We start from the raw sequence: 19,166 nt of genomic DNA on the forward strand, positions 1-19,166 counted from the left end.
GATATCCTTAATTTGTTATTGCCTTCATATTTTGGTGAAGGGTTGTTGAATCTGTATAAAAACTAATGTTAATTGTCTTTTTGACATCTTTTTTCCTTCTGGTGCCTAATAAGCATGCTTCTTGGTGTAATGTAGTCTCTGTCTTTTGATCTGTGTCTGAATTTATCTAAAAAAAATAAAAAAATAAAAACATTTGTCTCCCAAAAGCTGATAAGCTGATGCATATAATTTCACTAATGAGCTCAACCAGCTTTTTCCCTGATAAGAAAATTAAGGTGTTAAACCTTAAGCAGCAACTGTCATGTATTACTTCTTTATTCAGTTGTGTAGAGGTCTTGCTATATACATCCTGTGAGGTCTTTAATAAATGTAATTGTCTGGACAATAATGAGGAAGTTATGTCTTAATTACAGGCAATCTATGTGGCCTTATATACTGCAATTCCTCTATTCTGCAGTTTACTCCCAGGCTGTAGCAAATACTTAATGAAAACTTAAAATCAACTACATTAACTTAGCTTCTACCATGTTTTAACTGATACATTCTACCACCCACAGCTTAATATGCTACACAGGACACTGCGTATAAGAACATCAAAACAACTTTTTTTGACACAGCTGGTTGCCACACTTCACTGGTATTCACTCAGCAACTGAGAAAAACTATAACAACAACATAAACCCCATGAAGTACCATGCCAGATTTTGGCTTATTATTATTATTATTATTATTATTACAACATAACAGTAGACAAGACAAATAAGTTCACTGTGCTGGATTTCATATTTTATCACTAGTCTGACACTTCTCAAGCATCTAGGACTGCATGATGTATCGGTGGATGATTCACGCAGATTCCAGTAAAGTGACTTTGTAGTTGTTAGTGGATATATAATCATCATCAGCAGTTTCTTTGTACTAAATATTTGCACCAAATTAAAGTGTTGTCTAAATACAGCAAGGAAGTTTATGAAAGAATGTAAATAATTTAGGAGTAAAGGAGACAACTCAATAAAGAAAAGAGGTGTTGAGTGTCAACAAGCACACGAAAATTGCTCCTGGCCCCAATCTCTGCGAACCCACTGCACCTGTATCCTTCAACAGTCTCCATTACTCTGGTTTGCCATCCGCTCCCCCGCTCCCAATTCACTGTCATAGTATGTTATACGAACTCATTTTGTCTGGTGCCCATATATCACTCAGGACACATTTCTATCCCCTACACCTCCTGCCTCTCCCCTTGTGCATTCCTATCCAGCTGCAATCATGGCATTTACAGATATATGTCAGGGTTTTGGAGACAAAGAGTCTATAGCACTAGTACTCTGTGACCTTAGTAAGGCATTGTGTGTTCAGCTGTGTAGAGTAGCAGAGGGGTGTGTGTGTGTGTGTGTGTGTGTGTGTGTGTGTGTGTTCTCCCTCTCTGACCTGTTAAAGGACTAGTAAAAAAAAAGGGGGGGGTTTGATTCTTTTTTGTCTGCCTGTAGACAGTTCAATGCCTGTACTGTTCGATGAGTAGTCTCTTGTACTCCTACATTAATAAAGTACTCCTTTTATTGTCTCTGCAGTAGAACTGCTATGTTTTGGAGAATACAGTAGCTACAGTCCAACAATGGGAAGACCAGTGTGGACTGTCAATAGTATTATGAAAAGCATAGATTTTTTTTGCTCGCCATAAAGATGACACTGAGTTTCAGACAGACACAATGAAAAGACTGTAACATATTGAGCTTTTGGCAGAACCCCCCCACTGTTCTTTCACTCCCTTTTCCATTCTTTGTTTCCCTTCTCCTCTCGTTCCTCCATTTCAACATTTGAGGTTCCTCTTTTTCTTCTTCCTCTCTGTGCGCTCCTGAATGCCGGGCCACACATCTGACACGTAATAGGTGACTGGATAACGCATAATTCCCAGCCCCGGGATTGCAGATCGGGTTCACATGTACCCCCGGTAGAGGCCTGGTCCAGCCCAGGGAGGGGTGATTACCTGAGCTGCAAGCTTCCCAAATTGCCGATTGGTCCCTCTGTCAGATGTTTGGGAGGTGCGACCTGAGATGATGTGAACAATCACCTAAGGCGGGTGCATCCCCTTGTGAAGGGGGACCTCAGTTGGAAGGAGCGCGCCATTGGAGATGGTGGCCATCAAGGGGGATTTTCTTGCATTGAGCCAATCATCTTAACAATCAAATTCTATGAAACGTAAATGTAATGAGATTAATGGTTCAAAGACCCTTGCCGCTGTACCACGGTCCCTAGTGTCCTCACATTCTGAAAATGGCCAGTCCTTCACCGTGGTAAATCCGTTTATTAATCAGAAAGATGTTGTAATTGCTGTCCCTGTGAAATCCTGTTCTCTTTTACGGGATGGCACTTTGCTTTTGGAGACTACTTCTGATTCTCAAGCCCAACAACTGCTTGCCGCCTCGCTTCTCCATGGCTACACTGTTCGTGTCGAGGCCCATAGAACTTTTAATTCTTCCCGTGAGGTTATTTACACTAGACTGCTCGACTGTCTAACGGAGGCTGAAATCCAATCTTACCTCTCTGATCAGGGTGTCATTGCCATCCATCAGGTGATGAAAAAGGTAGATTCATTCTTAGAGCCCACCCTCTTTTTCTCACCTGTGATAGAGTGGTGCTTCCATCCAAGGTCAAAGCAGGCTATGAAATTATCACAGTTCGGCCATACATTCCAAACCCAATGCACTGCTACCAAGTGTCATCATTTGAACCACACTAGAATGTCTTGTCAACACCCAGCCAAATGTGTAACCTGTGGTAGGGGTGCGCTCAAGGGCGATTGTCCACCTCCTCCCCCCCGCTGTATCAACTGCAATGGTGACCGTGCTGCCTCATCTCAGGATTGTACCATGCATCTTGATGAGGGAGCTGTCCAAGAGATTTGGGTAAGGGAAAAAGTGCCTTACGCCGTACCTCTCAAGTTATTGACTAGTTGCTAACCCTGCGTTCTCCCGTCTGGCACTGATAGTATTGTTCTTGTTACCCCTCGCTCCATGAAGGACATGGCCATGCAGACATGTGACCTCAAACTCAGCTCTGAGCTTGTGAAATCACCCAGTGTCAAGGTAGCATCGCTGTCCAGCTGTGCAACAAGCCATCAAACTCTCGCCTCAAGGGGCAAAGCCACCAGCTACACAACTGATAGGCCAGAAAGCACAGAAGGAGTACTCCTAAGTAGACATCTTACGTCCCTCCAGCCAAACAACACCCAACTCTTCCTTTAACCAGAAAGGCTCAAAGTAGTCCACCAAAGACAAACGATCTTCTCCTTCGCCGAATTGAAGATCCTCTTCGACATTGTTGCCATGTGATACCTTAGCCCAGCCAGCCTCCGTGTCACCAGTGCACACCACCAACTGTTTTTCAGTGTTGGACTCCACAGACCATCAGCACAAGCAAGCCAATGCTTCTGTGGACCCCATGGAGCAGGGTCCTCCTGTGTCTGTGCCCTGTAGCAGCGACTCTTCAAGGGCTGTCACTCAGCAGCCACCCAGGTGACACCCCTACATCTCTTCCTCATCATGACTCTCCTCCATTGGAACTTTCTTGGCCTTCAGTCCTACAAAGAGGATTTACTGTTGCTTTTAGCATTGCAGCATCCCCTTGTACTCTGCCTTCAGGAAACGAAATTGCTCCCTTACTACCGCTTTGAGCTTTCACATTTCTTCCCAGTTAGTTTTGACATTCCCCCTGAGGTCGGCATTCCATCTCATGGGGGTGTCATGCTGCTCGCACGGGATGACATTCATAGTCAACCCATCTCCCTGACTACCTTATCTTCTAGATGTTGCAGTTCGTCTTTTTCTTCCCCACCTGACCTTTTCCCTCTGTACCATTTATGTCCATCCATCATTTGATGTCACCAGGGCAGATTTCCTTCAGCTTATTGGGCTGCTACCTCCCCCATTTCTGCTACTCTGTGACTTTAATGTGCATCATCCCCTTTGGGGTTCTCCCAGAACCTGTCAGAGAGGTGCCCTCTTGGCTGATTTTCTTAATCAACTCAACCTCTTCTACATTAAGATTGGAGCACCCACTTTCCTTTGTGACTCCTCACACACCTTGTCTCATTTGGACCTATCATTCTGCACTGCCCAGCTTGCCCATCATCCTGAGTGGCCTGTTCTTTCTGACGCCTACTCGAGCGACCATTTCCCATGTGCTATCCATTTACTGATTCTTACCCCACCTGTGTGCACATCCAAATGGGAGCTTACTAAGGCTGACTGACAGCGCTTTACTATTCCCTGGTGACCTTCGAAAAACAAGATATCCCCAGTTGTGATGACCAGGCGGAGTATTTCACAAACATTATCCTTATTGCTACGGAATATTCCATTCCTCACACTTTCTCTTTACCACGCCGTGTCCCAGTCCCTTGGTGGACTGAGGTGTGTCGCGACATAATTTGTGCTCTCCATGTTTTTAACCATAATCCTACGATGATGAACTACATTCATTATAAATAGATGCATGCAAAGTGTCATTGCATTCTTCAGGATAGCAAAAAAGCTACTAGCTGGATTTCATGCACTAGTTCTTTTAACAGTCCCACTCCTTCCTCTGTTGTGTGGGCCAACCTCCGACAGCTCTCTGGGACCAAGATCCATTCACCAATTTCTGGCCTGACAGTAGCAGACGATCTCATCGTGGACCCTATTGCTATCTCCAACACCTTGGGCCGCCATTTTGCGGAAGTTTTGAGCTCTTCCCACTATCACCCTGCCTTACTCCATTGGAAACAAACAGAGGAGACTTGGGCGATACCCTTCTCTTCTCAGAATCGGGAGTGCTACAATGCCACTTTTACTATGAGGGAACTAGATCATGCTCTCAGTTCATCCCGATCCTCCGCCCCAGGCCAGATGCTGTCCAGGTTCAGATGTTGCAACACCTTTCTCTTGTGGGCAAGCACTTTCTGCTTAACACGTACAACCGCATATGGGCAGAGGGCACATTTCCTGGACTTTGGCGTGAAGCCACTGTCATACCCATACCTAAGCCTGGTAAGGACAAAAACCTCCCTTCTAGCTACTGCTCCATCTCTCTCACGAGCTGCATTTGCAAGGTGATGGAACGTATGATTCATGCCCAGCTGGTATGGTGGCTCGAGTCTCGCAGTTTACTAACAAATGCACAGTGTGGATTTCGAGCACGTCATTCTGCAGTTTACCATCTTGTTACTTTGTCCACCCATGTTATGAATGGTTTTCTGCAGAAATCCCAGACTGTGGCAATGTTTTTCGATTTGGAGAAGGCCTACGACACCTGCTGGAGAACTGGTATCCTCCTTACTCTTTAAATGTGGGATTTCTGTGGCCGCCTGCCCTGTTTCCTTCAGGAATTTTTAAAAGACCAAGTTTTCAAGGTGTGTGTGGGTTGAGCCTTGTCAGACACCTTTATCAAGGAAAACAGTGTGCCTCAGGGTTCCGTCCTGAGCGGTGTTCTCTTTGCTATCACCGCTAACCCTATATGGCGTGTCTCCCACCAAGCATCTCTGGCTCCCTTTTTGTTATTGATTTTGCCATCTATTGAAGTTTCCCACCGACCTGTCTCACTGAGCGGCATCTTCAGCGATGTCTAGATCATCTTTACTCCTGGAACATGAACAATAGCTTTTGTTTTTCCACTGCAAAACCATCTGAATGAATTTCTGGTGGCGCAATTTACTTCTCCCACCATCTTTACATCTTGGGCTTGTTGCCCTTCCATTTGTCGAAACTACGAAATTTCTGCGGCTCATGCTTGATAGGAAACTCTCTTGGTTCTCCCATGTGTCTTGCCTGGCAGCCCGCTGTACGTGGTTACTCAATGTCCTACATGTCCTTAATGGTACTTCCTGGGGTGCCGATCGAACCACCCTCCTCCATTTGAACCAGTCCCTTGTCCATTCGAAACTTGACTATGGGTGCTTTGTTTGTGCGTTTGCCCGTCCATCCCTCTTATGCCGTCTCAACACTATCCACCATCGTGCCATCCGTTTGGCCACTGGCGCCTTTTACAATAGCCCAGTTGAGAGCCTGTATGCTGAAGCTGCTGAACTACCACTGTCCTACCGCCGTGAGTTTCTCCTCAGCAGGTATGCATACCGTTTGTCTGCCATGCGTGGCCACCCATCCTATGCCTCCTTCTTCAATGATTCCTTTGATCGCCAGTATGGGGTGTGTCCCTCTTCTCTGTTACCTCCTGGAGTCCGCTTTCGGCACTTGCTACGGCGACTTAACTTCACACTACCTGTAACTTTCCTGGTGGGTGTAAACCCTCCACCACCTTGGCTTTCATTCACTTCCTAAGGACACTACTCCAGCCTCACTCTATCACCTTCTGTGTCATGACCTTCGCAAGGAACTTTGCATTAGAACCTTTGTGCACACTGATGGCTCTTGGACTGACCCTGGGGTTGCGTGTGGCTTCATCTTTGGCACTCATGTCTTTTGATATCGGCTTCCAGCACACTGCTCAGTATTTACAGCTGAGCTCTTCACCCTGTATCAGGCCTTGGAGTACATCCAGTGACACAGACTTCTCAATTGCATCCTCTGCTCAGACTCACTCAGTGCCCTTCAAAGCCTATTTGCATTGTACACTGCCCATCCCTTAGTGCAGCGGGTCCGGGAAAACTGTCACTTGCTTCACTCATGGTGGAGCCACTGTGATGTTTATGTGGGTTCCTTGTCATGTCAGTCTGCCAGGAAACGAGGCTGCTGATGCTGGTGCCAAGGCTGCAGTCCTTGTACCTCAGCCCGTTTGTTCCTGTATTCCCTCCAATGATCCCTGTGTTGCTGTTTGTCAGGAGGGGGTATCCCCTTGGCATTGCTAATGGTCCTCCCTGCACAGGAATAAGCTCCAGCTTATTAACCATCAGCCGGCCGCGGTGGTCTAGCGGTTCTGGCGCTGCAGTCCGGAGCCGCGGGACTGCTACGTTCGCAGGTTCGAATCCTGCCTCGGGCATGGGTGTGTGTGATGTCCTTAGGTTAGTTAGGTTTAAGTAGTTCTAAGTTCTAGGGGACTTATGACCTAAGATGTTGAGTCCCATAGTGCTCAGAGCCATTTGAACCATTATTAACCGTCTCCCAGCGGCTTGGAAGACCTCCTCTCAACGCTCCCATCAGGGGGAGGTCATTTTAACTAGGCTGCGTATTGGGCACTGCCTTTTTAGCCATCGTCATTTGATAAGTGGCACTATTCCACCACTTTTTACACCTTGTGCCCGAGTTTTAACTGTCTGCCACTTCCTGACAAAATGCTCATTTTTTAACTGTTTACGTTCCCGCTTGGGTTTGCCGTCTTGAGTTATTGACCATTTTAGCAAATGACATGTGGGCTGTCAACCATGTTTTACTTTTTATCTGCCAAAGCAATATGGCAAAGGCCATTTAATTTCTAGTTTTGGACCTCCATTTCTGTATAGTCTCTTTTAGCCCCTTCTCCATGTCCCTGTATTTAGCTGTTTTCTCTTATGCCAATTGGGACTGATGTATAGCCATTTTTTAACTCCTCTCCGTCTTCGTGTTCTATAGTTTTGACTTGGGCACATTTTACCGCAGTTGTTTTTGGAACCTAATGCAAAACAAAACCAACTAATTGTTAGTGGATATTGTGGTTCAGATTACAGTTATGTCTTCAAACCATCTGTTGATTCTGCCGTTACTTCTCCATTATGGCGGAATAGTGTTTGCATTTGCCATGATATACCAGTCCCATAAATCCTCTCACAAGGAAAGCTTATTCTCTTCTACTTTTTCCTCCAGTTGTTCGTATAGTAAAGGGTCCTGAAGATCTTTTACGTACACTATTCCCTATATCAGTTGCTCACTATGTGATACATGTTATGTTAAATACCACTGCTATTAAGTCGGTGCTTATTTTAGAGTTGTCAGTAACAGTTTTTCTGGTAATTGTATTTTTCTTTCCAGAAATGAACAATTTTCATTATGTTCAATATGTTCTTCACTTTTGTATCCATCCATCCACCCATCAGTTCATTCATTCCAGTGTCGTACAGCCTGCCAGATCCAAGTTCTCCAATTTTCATGGAGAATCATACCTGTACATAGGCTAATATTAGGATGGAGTCGACGCTCCCAAAGGCATTTTAAAACCACTGTCAGCTCTCCCCAGGGAGGAATCCATCTACCTCTTCTGTCTGCACACTGGACTCGCATTCGGGAGGATGATGGTTCAATCCCCCATCTGGCCATCCTGATTTAGGTTTTCCATGATTTCCCTAAATCGCTCCAGGTAAATGCTGGGATGGTTCCTTTCAAAGGGCACGGCCAACTTCCTTCCCTTATCCAATGAAACCGATGACCTCGATGTCTGTTATCCTCCCCCAAAGCTACCCATCTCTTTGTCTGCATCTGGTGTATATTGCATTGTCAAGTGTGACACTGTTTGTGAAAGTTTTAGCACATCATGTAAATGAGGCAGAACCTGAGAACTAGTTTGGCATTTATCTAAGTGTATGTGGGAAACCTAACAACCCCATCCAGGCTGGCTGACACACTGGTTCCTGTCATTAATCCACTGAGCAGATTTGAGATAGGCCCAAAGCAGCTCCTTGTGTACTGGAAGCAGGGAATCTAATGTGCGTGGCTATCTGGACTGGTTCACTTTTGTATATTTGTGTTAATTCTCTCTGTAAATCTTGTAGTAACTAAAATTTAGTGCCAGTACAATACTGAACTGATCCATTGACCTATTGAAGAAGTCTTATAGCAAATAGTTCTCTGAATTTGAAACAAGGCTTGCATTACTCCCCACAAATGATTAACAGCAGTTCATGTATATTTTGTTTTAGTCTGCCATTTTTTGTGTACTTGTCCATGATAGCTCTTGCTAATTCTTTTAAATTTTAACATTCCTCCCACTTCGGAACATCAGTGTGCAAATGATTCATGTTTAATTTCATTTTATTTTTCTGGTACTACACCGTATCTGCACCCAATCCATTCTACTAAAAAATAACAGAATGGACTTAATGCATAGAAACAATGCATAGAAATTTAAAATTCAGATGTATGTCCTATTAGGTCCTTGCTGCAAAGTTCAATTGATCACACACTTCCTTTATTGGCAAACCACAACCATTGTAAAGATTGCTAAATACTTTCCTGCAGACAGATCTAACTGTATGTTACCTTAACAATCTGTTTTTCATATTCTTTTAATGTTCAGAATTGTCAGATTGTTTGGCTGTATAATTTGTATTGACTTTTCTTTTTGCCATTTCCTTTTGTCATTTTGCTTTTAAGCCCTGTGCTTTTTAATTTCATTGAAATGTAAGTGAGCATTGTATGGAGGAGACATTGAGTTGCAAACAGACATAACGAAAAAGACTGCTGAAATATTAAAGCTTTCGGACAAATACACACACACACACACACACACACACACACACACACACACGAGGCTAATGCTGCCAGATGGAGCATGCATTAATTTGCTAGGGACAGGATAAGGGAGTTAAGTGCAGTGTCAGGAAGTTGTGCTGGAGGTGTGAGAGAGAGTGGGGGAGGGGGGGGGGGGGGGAATAGAGAAAGGGTAAGGACTTACAGACCCTTTGCCAGGATAGACATGTTTGGTACTGGAATGTGAACAGGGAAGGGGATAGGTAGGTGGGACACAGGGTCTTCTGGAGGTTTAAGCTGGGTTTTTATGGGAACAGATGATACGTTGTACAAAGTGTTCCCACTTGTGCAATTCTGAAGTGCCAGAGTTGCCACCCCATATCCCTGCTAAGCTGTTTTTAATTAAAATTTATTTAATGAATTTTTTCCGTAGTTACACTTTCTGAAAAATTTAGCGCCAATCAAGAGTAAAAGATATAAATAAAATGCAGAAGTATGGTTGCCTATCCTTTACCGGACAATAATGAGAGGTATTCAGGTGGTAACAAACAACTGTGTATGAGTAAACTGCCCTCTTCAGATTTCCTTATATCATCATGTAAAAAAGGAGATAATTTTATTGTGAATATGACGGAATTAGCGTTGCCTTAGCAAAAGTAGGCAAAACTTAGTGTTGTCATGATTTTGTTTCTATGTCAGCAGTTGTCGAGACACATAGCCATTCGGTCCCAAAACTGCAGCTCCCTCACAGCGTTATTAAAGCAGTTAAAAATACCCTCAATCCATTTAATGATAGTATTGATAAAAATGTTTTATTTAACGTTCCTACTGGTAAAGTAGCATCTTCATATGTTACTTATCTCCTGCTTTCTATTAAGTTGGGAAAGCAACACACACAGTACACTGATGGGGAAAAAAAATCGCAACACCAATGAGGAGATGTGCAATATAAACTAATGTTGGTAGACTGTTTCTATATCTGAAAGATGTCTATACAGATTTCATCGCAGTTGCATTTGAGTAGTGCTAGTAACGCCACTGTAAGGATGCAAATCAGGTTTCCTTCAAATAAATGCTGTAACAGTTGTGAGCACACTACCAGTGTGATTTCAGCTCTCTGAGACTGCGGACGTGTGTGCTAGTTGTGTTTGCGTGAGTGTGTGTGTGTGCACATGTGTGTATGTGTGTCTTCTGCTGACAAAGGTTTTAATGACCGAAAGCTATAATTGTGTGAATCTTTTTGTTGTGCCTATTGCGACTCAGCATCTCTGCTGTATGGTGAGTAGCAACTTTCCTTATCTGGTGTTGTTACATTCCATCCTGAATTTTCCATTGTTTGAACAGTCTTTCTGTCAGTCTATTGGATGTGGCTGTAGAAAGATGGTCTTCTTTTCCTAATATGGCTGTAATTTCTTCAATATATAAAATTCACTATTATGATGTCTTCTGTATTATGTTTAATCTTTAACAAGTCGCAAAATTTACCTTGTTATTTTTCTTTCTGTGATTTCCAGTGCTTCCCTCATCACCTCTCTGTTCAGGGTTAAACATTCTGCTGCATAAAGTGCTTCGGAATGAATTACTGTAGATTAGGGTTTAAGTTTAGCATTGATGGGTACTGATTTCTTATTATATATTTCCTTAGGTAGGTAATATGCTGTTTTTGTATTATTAACTCTCGCCTTAACGGCTTCCTTCTCCAAAATATCGTGTTTAATTACCTCTCCTAGATACTTGAATGTGTTAGTTCTCTCAATTTCTCCTTATTCCGTTTTAATTGTTGAGATATGTAAATTGATGTAGACAGATTTTATTGTTTACTCCATTGTGTTGTAATTACTTGGTGGTGATTATGCATTTTGAGGTGTGTAGTTGTTGTTATTCACGTACTAATTAATAAATAATATGTTATTTCCTAAAAATTTCATGCTTATGTTAAAAAATGCTGAACAAAAGATTGAGCCCAGACACAGGTGTGAAAGTGATGTTTTATAAATATTACAATTGAAGTCGTGCATGGAAGTCCAGAGCTGGTTTGGAAGTTATGTGTATGCTGATCATTAATTTTTTGTTGATTGATCATTCATGTGTGCAGACTGCCAACTTTTTTTCCTCACTCAAGGCTAAAAATGAGTGGTACAGCCCTAACTGAACTTCCAGTGGTTGAAAAGCTGATGGGGCATGAAAATGATTCAATATGAAAATTTGCCATGAAGGCGTATTTTGACCATGACGAATTATAGGATGGTGGAGAAAACCCTCCTTTGCATCTGACGAGAGGAGACAATTTTTGGAAGAAGAGAGACAAAAAAGGCACGTTCACATATTATACTTTTCATCAACAAGATGAAGTATCCCCATATAAGGGACACAAATATGGCAGCAGAAGCTTGGACAGCCTTGTAAAAGGCATTTGAAGACTCAGGACTCTTATGTGGAGTGGGCTTGCTTAGATATTAATCACAACCAAATTAGATAAATGCAAGTCATAGATGACTACGCCAATTGAATAATAATGACCATGTTTAAGTTAAATGAAATGAAGTTTCTGGTGAGTGAAGACTGGATAGGAACTTTGCTCCTGGCTGGATTACCTGATCATTATCGGCCTATTATAGTGGCACTTGAAAACATTTGTACATGTATCAGGAGATTGTATTAAAGTTAAACTGTTACAAGACATCAAACCTAAAGACCCAAATGGAAATGAAGAATCTGCTGTATATGCAAATAAACAGAGGCCTACAAAATGTGTTATTAAATGGTACAAGTGCAACAAACCAAATCATTCTGCTAACAATTGTTCTAGCAAAGATGTAAAAGGAGAAAGCTCGTCAAAAATGATGATGACAGATATGTATTTAGGAAACAGTCAAATCAAAAGAAAGTTTTTCGTGCAGCTGATGTTAAACAGTCTCACGAAAAGGATATGTGGTTCTTAGACTCCTGTGCCTTGACTCATATTTCAAATGATGGAAGGAAGCTTCATAATGCCAAGCCATGTAGTAGTTCAGTGACCATTGTGGGAGGTGATGGCTTAGTAGCAGAGACTACTGGAAGTGTTCATCTGACCTTCTATACTGGTGATAAAACTACAGAAGAAGATACATCTGATGTGATTCATACCTCAGACACACCTGTAAATTTGCTCTGTTAGTAAAATTGTAAACAAAGGGTATAAAGTCATTTTTAACAAAAAAGGTGGATTCATCTACAACACAGAAGGTGAACTAATTGCCAAAGCAAAGCCTAAGTTGGAATCTATTGTTTGAATACAAATGAAGTGAAACGGTGCTACTATACAAAAGATAGTTGAATCTTATGGCATCATTGGCAAGGACATGTGAATTGCAAAAGTATGCAGAAATTATCAAAGGTTTCAATGGGACTAAATGAAGTTATTGTGATTAAAGATCGCCGTGAGTTTTGCATTGTGGGAAAACACTCACATCTTCCACTCAAACCCAGCTAAAGATATTTTAAACACATCTCAGACTTAGTACATTCTGATTTGTGTGGGCAAATGGAGACAGACAGAATCTATAGTATGTGTGAAGATGGCAGCCAGTGCAAAAGTATGTCGTGCTTCTCCTAGGAAAAATGTAAATATTGCCAGTAAAAAGAAACCGTGTGCAAATTGTAAGGATGAAATATTGAAACTACACGAACGAGTATCCAGTCTATTATCAGTACACTAAAAATGGAAATTACTAAACCTCAAACACCAAAATGTGAACCACTGATAAAGAAAAGTGCGCCAAAAATTCCGCCAGAAACCATGCCCTTTTCTGAAGAATGGTCTCAAGTAATCAAGAACAAAGTTAAAAAAGTGTTGCAAGAAGCAAGAAGAAAACAGTGCTATGAAGTTTAAAATCAAGGATTCAAGAGCATAATGAGCAAAATGCAGTGAAACACCGTAACCATCATTTGTGTGAAAACTCGCGATCTGTTAGGCCTCAAACAACTGCTGCAAAAGGAAATAAAGTTCTTGTTTTAAGTGACAGTCATGGCAGAAACTGTGGGAGTATACTACAAGACGAAATAGGCAAAAAATTCAGTGTTCAAAGTATTATAAAACCAGGGGCACCAATTAAGGAAGTTGTGAAAAACGCAGGCAAATTAACTGATAACTTCTCCATCAACGATACTTTAATCATTATTGGTGGCACAAATGACACTGATAAACCTCTGGAAGAATTGCAGAGGAACATGAAAGATTCTTTGGAATACATACTTAAACTCACGCAAAAAAACAAATGTAATAATTCATCTAATACCTCTTAGATATGATGCACAAGTTCTAAATGGAAAAATCAAAGCTGCAAACCGCATTATGTTAGAAAAAATCAATACTGCCACAGGCATGTGTAGGAGGAGATTATCTGTGAATTTCGAAATCGAACACCTGAAAAGAAATGAATCTAAAACTCATCGTTTACATCTAAACAAACAAGGAAAGATTCACATTTGTAATAGGCTTGCTTCTTTCATACCCATGGCAAAAACTGAAAAACCAAGTACCAAACGCAAACGGACAATCATATAAGAAAGTGCCAGTCTCAAAGTGATACAAACAATGTCATAAAGTCATACTGTAATAATAAAGGAATGATTCAGTTAGCCAAGAATCTAGTGACAAACTGTAGAACCAAACATATAAAGTATCCTTTTATAAGAAAGCCCTTGGAGTCAGGTGTAATTGATGTTGAACGTCTGCTTCTGAAGAAATGTTAGCCGATGGTTTCGCAAAATCACTTATCAATGCCAGACATGGAACATGTATAAGAAACTGTAGCTTTGTGAAGAAATTGAAGGAGTAACTGTACATTTAGACTTCATACTGTGTGTTGATGTCAGTTTAAGGGTACATGTTGAGATATGTAAATTGATATCGACAGTTTTTTTGTTTACTCCTTTGTATTTTAATCAGTGGTGATTATGGGTTCTGGGGTAATATGTACTGAGTAATTAATAAAACATTATTTCAGGAAGCTTTCATGTTTATATTAAAAAATGCTCAACAATTACGTTTGAGACTGCCTTCATGTTTGTCATAAATTTGATTTTCTCAAACAAGATTTGCTTTTCCAGATTGTTCTTTAAGCAATTCTAATCGACAAGTGGTTGTTTCCACTGAATCTAAAAAAAGGTAGCTAGGTCATCCATCTATTTTTAGACTGATCCTTTTGTAATCTAATATTGATTTTCTCCTAATGACGTTCTCTCTTCCCTTATGACTTTTTCTAGAATACAATTACAGAGAAAAAAGGAGAGACCATCTCCCTGCCGAACTCCAATTTTGATCTCAAAACTTCTAGAAATTTCACTTTACAATTGGTTTTTGTATTCACTTAATTAGAGCTATAATTTTGCTTTCCAAGCCCAGTACATTGAATATTTCGAATAGTGACTTTCTTTCACGTGAGTCATAAGCTTCCCTGAACTTAACGTAAATGATTAACAATACATTATTATTGACTTTTGGTTGACAATCTATTTTAAACATGATTTATTCTTTCTAAAATCACATTGATATTCACCAGTTTGAAAGTTGAGTAGTTGCTGGTCTGCCCAAGCTAATAATTCTTTTCGATAAAATTTCATAGGTGACCAATAGGAGAGAAATGCCTCTGTAATTGTTCACATCGGTTTTGTCTCCTGCTTTCTGCAGTGGACGGATTAAGGCCATCTACCCGTCTTTAGCAGTCTCTTCTGTGAAGATTATTATTAATATTATTATTATTTAGTAGTAGTAGTAGTAGTAGTATTGTTATGCTGTCAAGGCTTTACAATTCACCATTATTTATGATATACTTTTGCTTAATTTACAGTCCTCTCCACCCACAAACTCTTCAGGGAATTCTGGTGGAACAACTGGAACCATCACAGAAGAACACATCAGGGCTTCTTTGCTATCCGCTGTTGAAGATAAAGTGCGCCGTAGACTTCGAGAACAGTTCTCTCAAATGCAGGCCGAGATAGAAACTCTGACTCGTACCCAGCAGGAACTAACTCAGGGCAAAAATAAACTTGATGACATTATAACAAGATTGGAGAAGGAACAGGTAAAGTGGGCCATTTAAGAGACAAGTTAACTGATTTACACTGTACTTTTTCCTCTTGGACTGTTCTTTAGCAAAAGTTTTAATTTCTTTCTCACACATTTGCCATGAGGATTTGCACTTACATGTCTAAGGCTCAGTATGGAGTTTTATATTCTGATGCAAAAGTCTTTAAAGTCTTTAACAGGCTGTTGGTAGAAAAATGTAGGAAATTGGGGATCCACAGATATTCAAAAACAAAATAATTTAACAGAATATTTGGACTTATGGATCTACATTCAAGTTAATACAGTCTTACACAGGTTTTTTACTATTCCAGTATGTAGACAGATGATAGTGCTCTCAGAAATCAGAAAAGTTACGTAAATTCTTAGTATTAACTTGTAGAGAGAAACAACAGCTGGGTAGTGTACGAAAAAGAGCAGTGATTCTTTTTCTCCCAAAGTAGTTACTTTTCATCTAATATACGTAAAATCCAAATCTAATTTTCATAATTAGCAGTGAGAGTAGATTAGCACTAGTCGTAATTTGTTGTTAGTATGCTTTACAGAAACAAGCTGCAGGGCTGCTTCTGCCTGTTTATGTATAACTTGTCTAGTCCATGTTCCTGAAAGTTTTCCTTCATGATGGATTTTAAGAATTTGAATATGTGAATTAATTTAAAAAAGTATAGTGATTTTTCTCAAGGTAACATATGGTATTAAAGTACCCGGTACAAAATCATGACTGTATTAATTTGGGTTGTCAGAGTTGTTGTTGTTGTGGTCTTCAGTCCTGAGACTGGTCTGATGCAGCTCTCCACGCTACTCTATCCTGTGCAAGCTTCATCATCTCCCAGTACCTGCTGCAGCCTACATCCTTCTGAATCTGCTTAGTGTATTCATCTCTTGGCCTCCCTCTATGATTTTTACCCTTCACACTGCCCTCCAATACTAAACTGGTGATCCCTCGATGTCTCAGAACATGTCCTACCAACCAATCCCTTCTTCTAGTCAAGTTGTGCCACAAGCTCCTCTTCTCCCCAATTCTATTCAATACTTCCTCATTAGTTATGTGATCTACCCATCTAATCTTCAGCATTCTTCTGTAGCACCACATTTCTAAAGCTTCTTTTCTCTTCTTGTCTAAACTATTTATCGTCCACATTTCACTTCCATACATGGCTACACTCCATACAAATACTTTCAGAAACGACTTCCTGACATTTAAATCTATACTCGATGTTAACAAATTTTTCTTCTGCAGAAATGGTTTCCTCGCCATTGCCAGTTTACATTTTATATCCTCTCTACTTCGACCATCATCAGTTATTTTGCTCCCCAAATAGCAAAACTCCTTTACTACTTTCAGTGTCTCATTTCGAAATCTAATTCCCTCAGCATCACCTGACTTAATTCGACTACATTCCATTATCCTCGTTTTGCTTTTGTTGATGTTCATCTTATACCCTCCTTTCAAGACCCGGTCCATTCCGTTCAACTGCTCTTCTAAGTCCTTTGCTGTCTCTGACAGAATTACAATGTCATCGGCGAACCTCGAAGTTTTTATTTTTTCTCCATGGATTTTAATACCTACTCCAAACTTTTCTTTTGTTTCCTTTACTGCTTGCTCAATATACAGATTGAATAACATCGGGGGTAGGCTACAACCCTGTCTCACTCCCTTCCCAACCACTGCTTCCCTTTCATGTCCCTCGACTCTTATAACTGCCATCTGGTTTCTGTACAAATTGTAAATAGCCTTTCGCTCCCTGTATTTTACCCCTGCCACCTTCAGAATTTGAAAGAGAGTATTCCAGTCAACATTGTCAAAAGCTTTCTCTAAGTCTACAAATGCTAGAAATGTAGGTTTGCCTTTTCTTAATCTTTCTTCTAAGATAAGTCGTAAGCTCAGTATTGCCTCACGTGTTCAAACATTTCTACGGAATCCAAACTGATCTTCCCCAAGGCCGGCTTCTATCAGTTTTTCCATTCGTCTGTAAAGAATTCGCGTTAGTATTTTGCAGCTGTGACTTATTAAACTGATAGTTTGGTAATTTTCACATCTGTCAACACCTGCTTTCTTTGGGATTGGAATTATTATATTCTTCTTGAAGTCTGAGGGTATTTCGCCTGTCTCGTACATCTTTCTCACCAGATGGTAGAGTTTTGTCAGGACTGGCTCTCCCAAGGCTGTCAGTGGTTCTAATGGAATGTTGTCTACTCCGGGGGCCTTGTTTCGACAGGTCTTTCAGTGCTCTGTCAAACTCTTCATGCAGTATCATATCTCCCATTTCACCTTCATCTACATCCTCTTCCATTTCCATAATATTGTCCTCCAGTACATCGCCCTTGTATAGACCCTCTATATACTCCTTCCACCTTTCTGCTTTCCCTTCTTTGCTTAGAACTGGGTTTCCATCTGAGCTCTTAATATTCATGCAAGAGGTTCTCCTTTCTCCAAAGGTCTCTTTAATTTTCCTGTAGGCAGTATCTATCTTACCCCTCATGAGATAAGCCTCTACATCCTTACATTTGTCCTCTACCCATCCCTGCTTAGCCATTTTGCACTTCCTGTCAATCTCATTTTTGAGACGTTTGTATTCCTTTTTGCCTGCTTCATTTACTGCATTTTTATATTTTCTCCTTTCATCAATTAAATTCAATATTTCTTCTGTTACCCAAGGATTTCTACTAGTCCTTGTCTTTTTACCTACTTCATCCTCTGCCGCCTTCACTACTTCATACCTCAGAGCTACCCATTCTTCTTCTACTGTATTTCTTTCCCCCATTCCTGTCAATTGTTACCTTATGCTCTCCCTGAAACCATGTACAACCTCTGGTTCTTTCAGTTTATCCAGGTCCCATCTCCTTAAATTCCCACATTTTTGCAGTTTCTTCAGTTTTAATCTACAGTTCATAACCAATAGATTGTGGTCAGAGTCCACATCTGCCCGTGGAAATGTCTTACAATTTAAAACCTGGTTCCTAAATCTCTGTCTTACCATTATATAATCTATCTGATATCTTCTAGTATCTCCAGGGTTCTTCCATGTATACAACCTTCTTTCATGATTCTTGAACCAAGTGTTAGTTATAATTAAGTTATGCTCTGCGCAAAATTCTACCAGGTGGCTTCCTCCTTCATTTCTTAGCTTCAATCCATATTCACCTACGTTTCCCTCTCTCCCTTTTCCTACTCTCGAATTCCAGTCACCCATGACTATTAAATTTTCGTCTCCCTTCACTACCTGAATAATTTCTTTTATCTCATCATACATTTCATCAATTTCTCCGTCATCTGCAGAGCTAGTTGGCATACAAATTTGTATAACTGTAGTTGACTTGGGCTTCGTGTCTATCTTGGCCACAATAATGCGTTCACTATGCTGTTTGTAGTAGCTTACCCATACTCCTGTTTTTTTATTCATTATTAAACCTACTCCTGCATTACCCCTATTTGATTTTGTGTTTATAACCCTGTATTCAGCTGACCAAAAGTCTTGTTCCTCCTGCCACCAAACTTCACTAATTCCCAGTATATCTAACTTTAACCTACCCATTTCCGTTTATAAATTTTCTAACCTACCTGCCCGATTAAGGGATCTGACATTCCACGCTCTGATCCGTAGAACGCCAGTTTTCTTTCTTCTGATAACGATGTCCTCTTGAGTAGTCCCCGCCCGGAGATCCGAATGGGGGACTATTTTACCCCTCGGAATATTTTACCCAACAGGACGCCATCATCATTTAATCAT

At 40.8% G+C, this 19,166-nt stretch overlaps 1 protein-coding gene across 4 annotated transcripts in view; it reads left to right on the forward strand.

Annotated features, from left to right (window-relative positions):
- The window catches only part of LOC126481244 (tumor susceptibility gene 101 protein), a 159,848-nt gene that overhangs the window by 102,046 nt on the left and 38,636 nt on the right, over nt 1-19,166 (forward strand). For all 4 annotated transcript variants that reach the window (XM_050104860.1, XM_050104867.1, XM_050104876.1 and 1 more), the window contains one exon: nt 15,200-15,433. In XM_050104860.1, coding sequence (XP_049960817.1) covers nt 15,200-15,433 — 234 coding nt within the window. The remainder of the gene's footprint in view (nt 1-15,199; nt 15,434-19,166) is intronic.

Source organism: Schistocerca serialis, chromosome 1, assembly GCF_023864345.2.
Source record: "Schistocerca serialis cubense isolate TAMUIC-IGC-003099 chromosome 1, iqSchSeri2.2, whole genome shotgun sequence".
In the NCBI taxonomy this organism is placed as follows: domain Eukaryota; kingdom Metazoa; phylum Arthropoda; class Insecta; order Orthoptera; family Acrididae; genus Schistocerca; species Schistocerca serialis.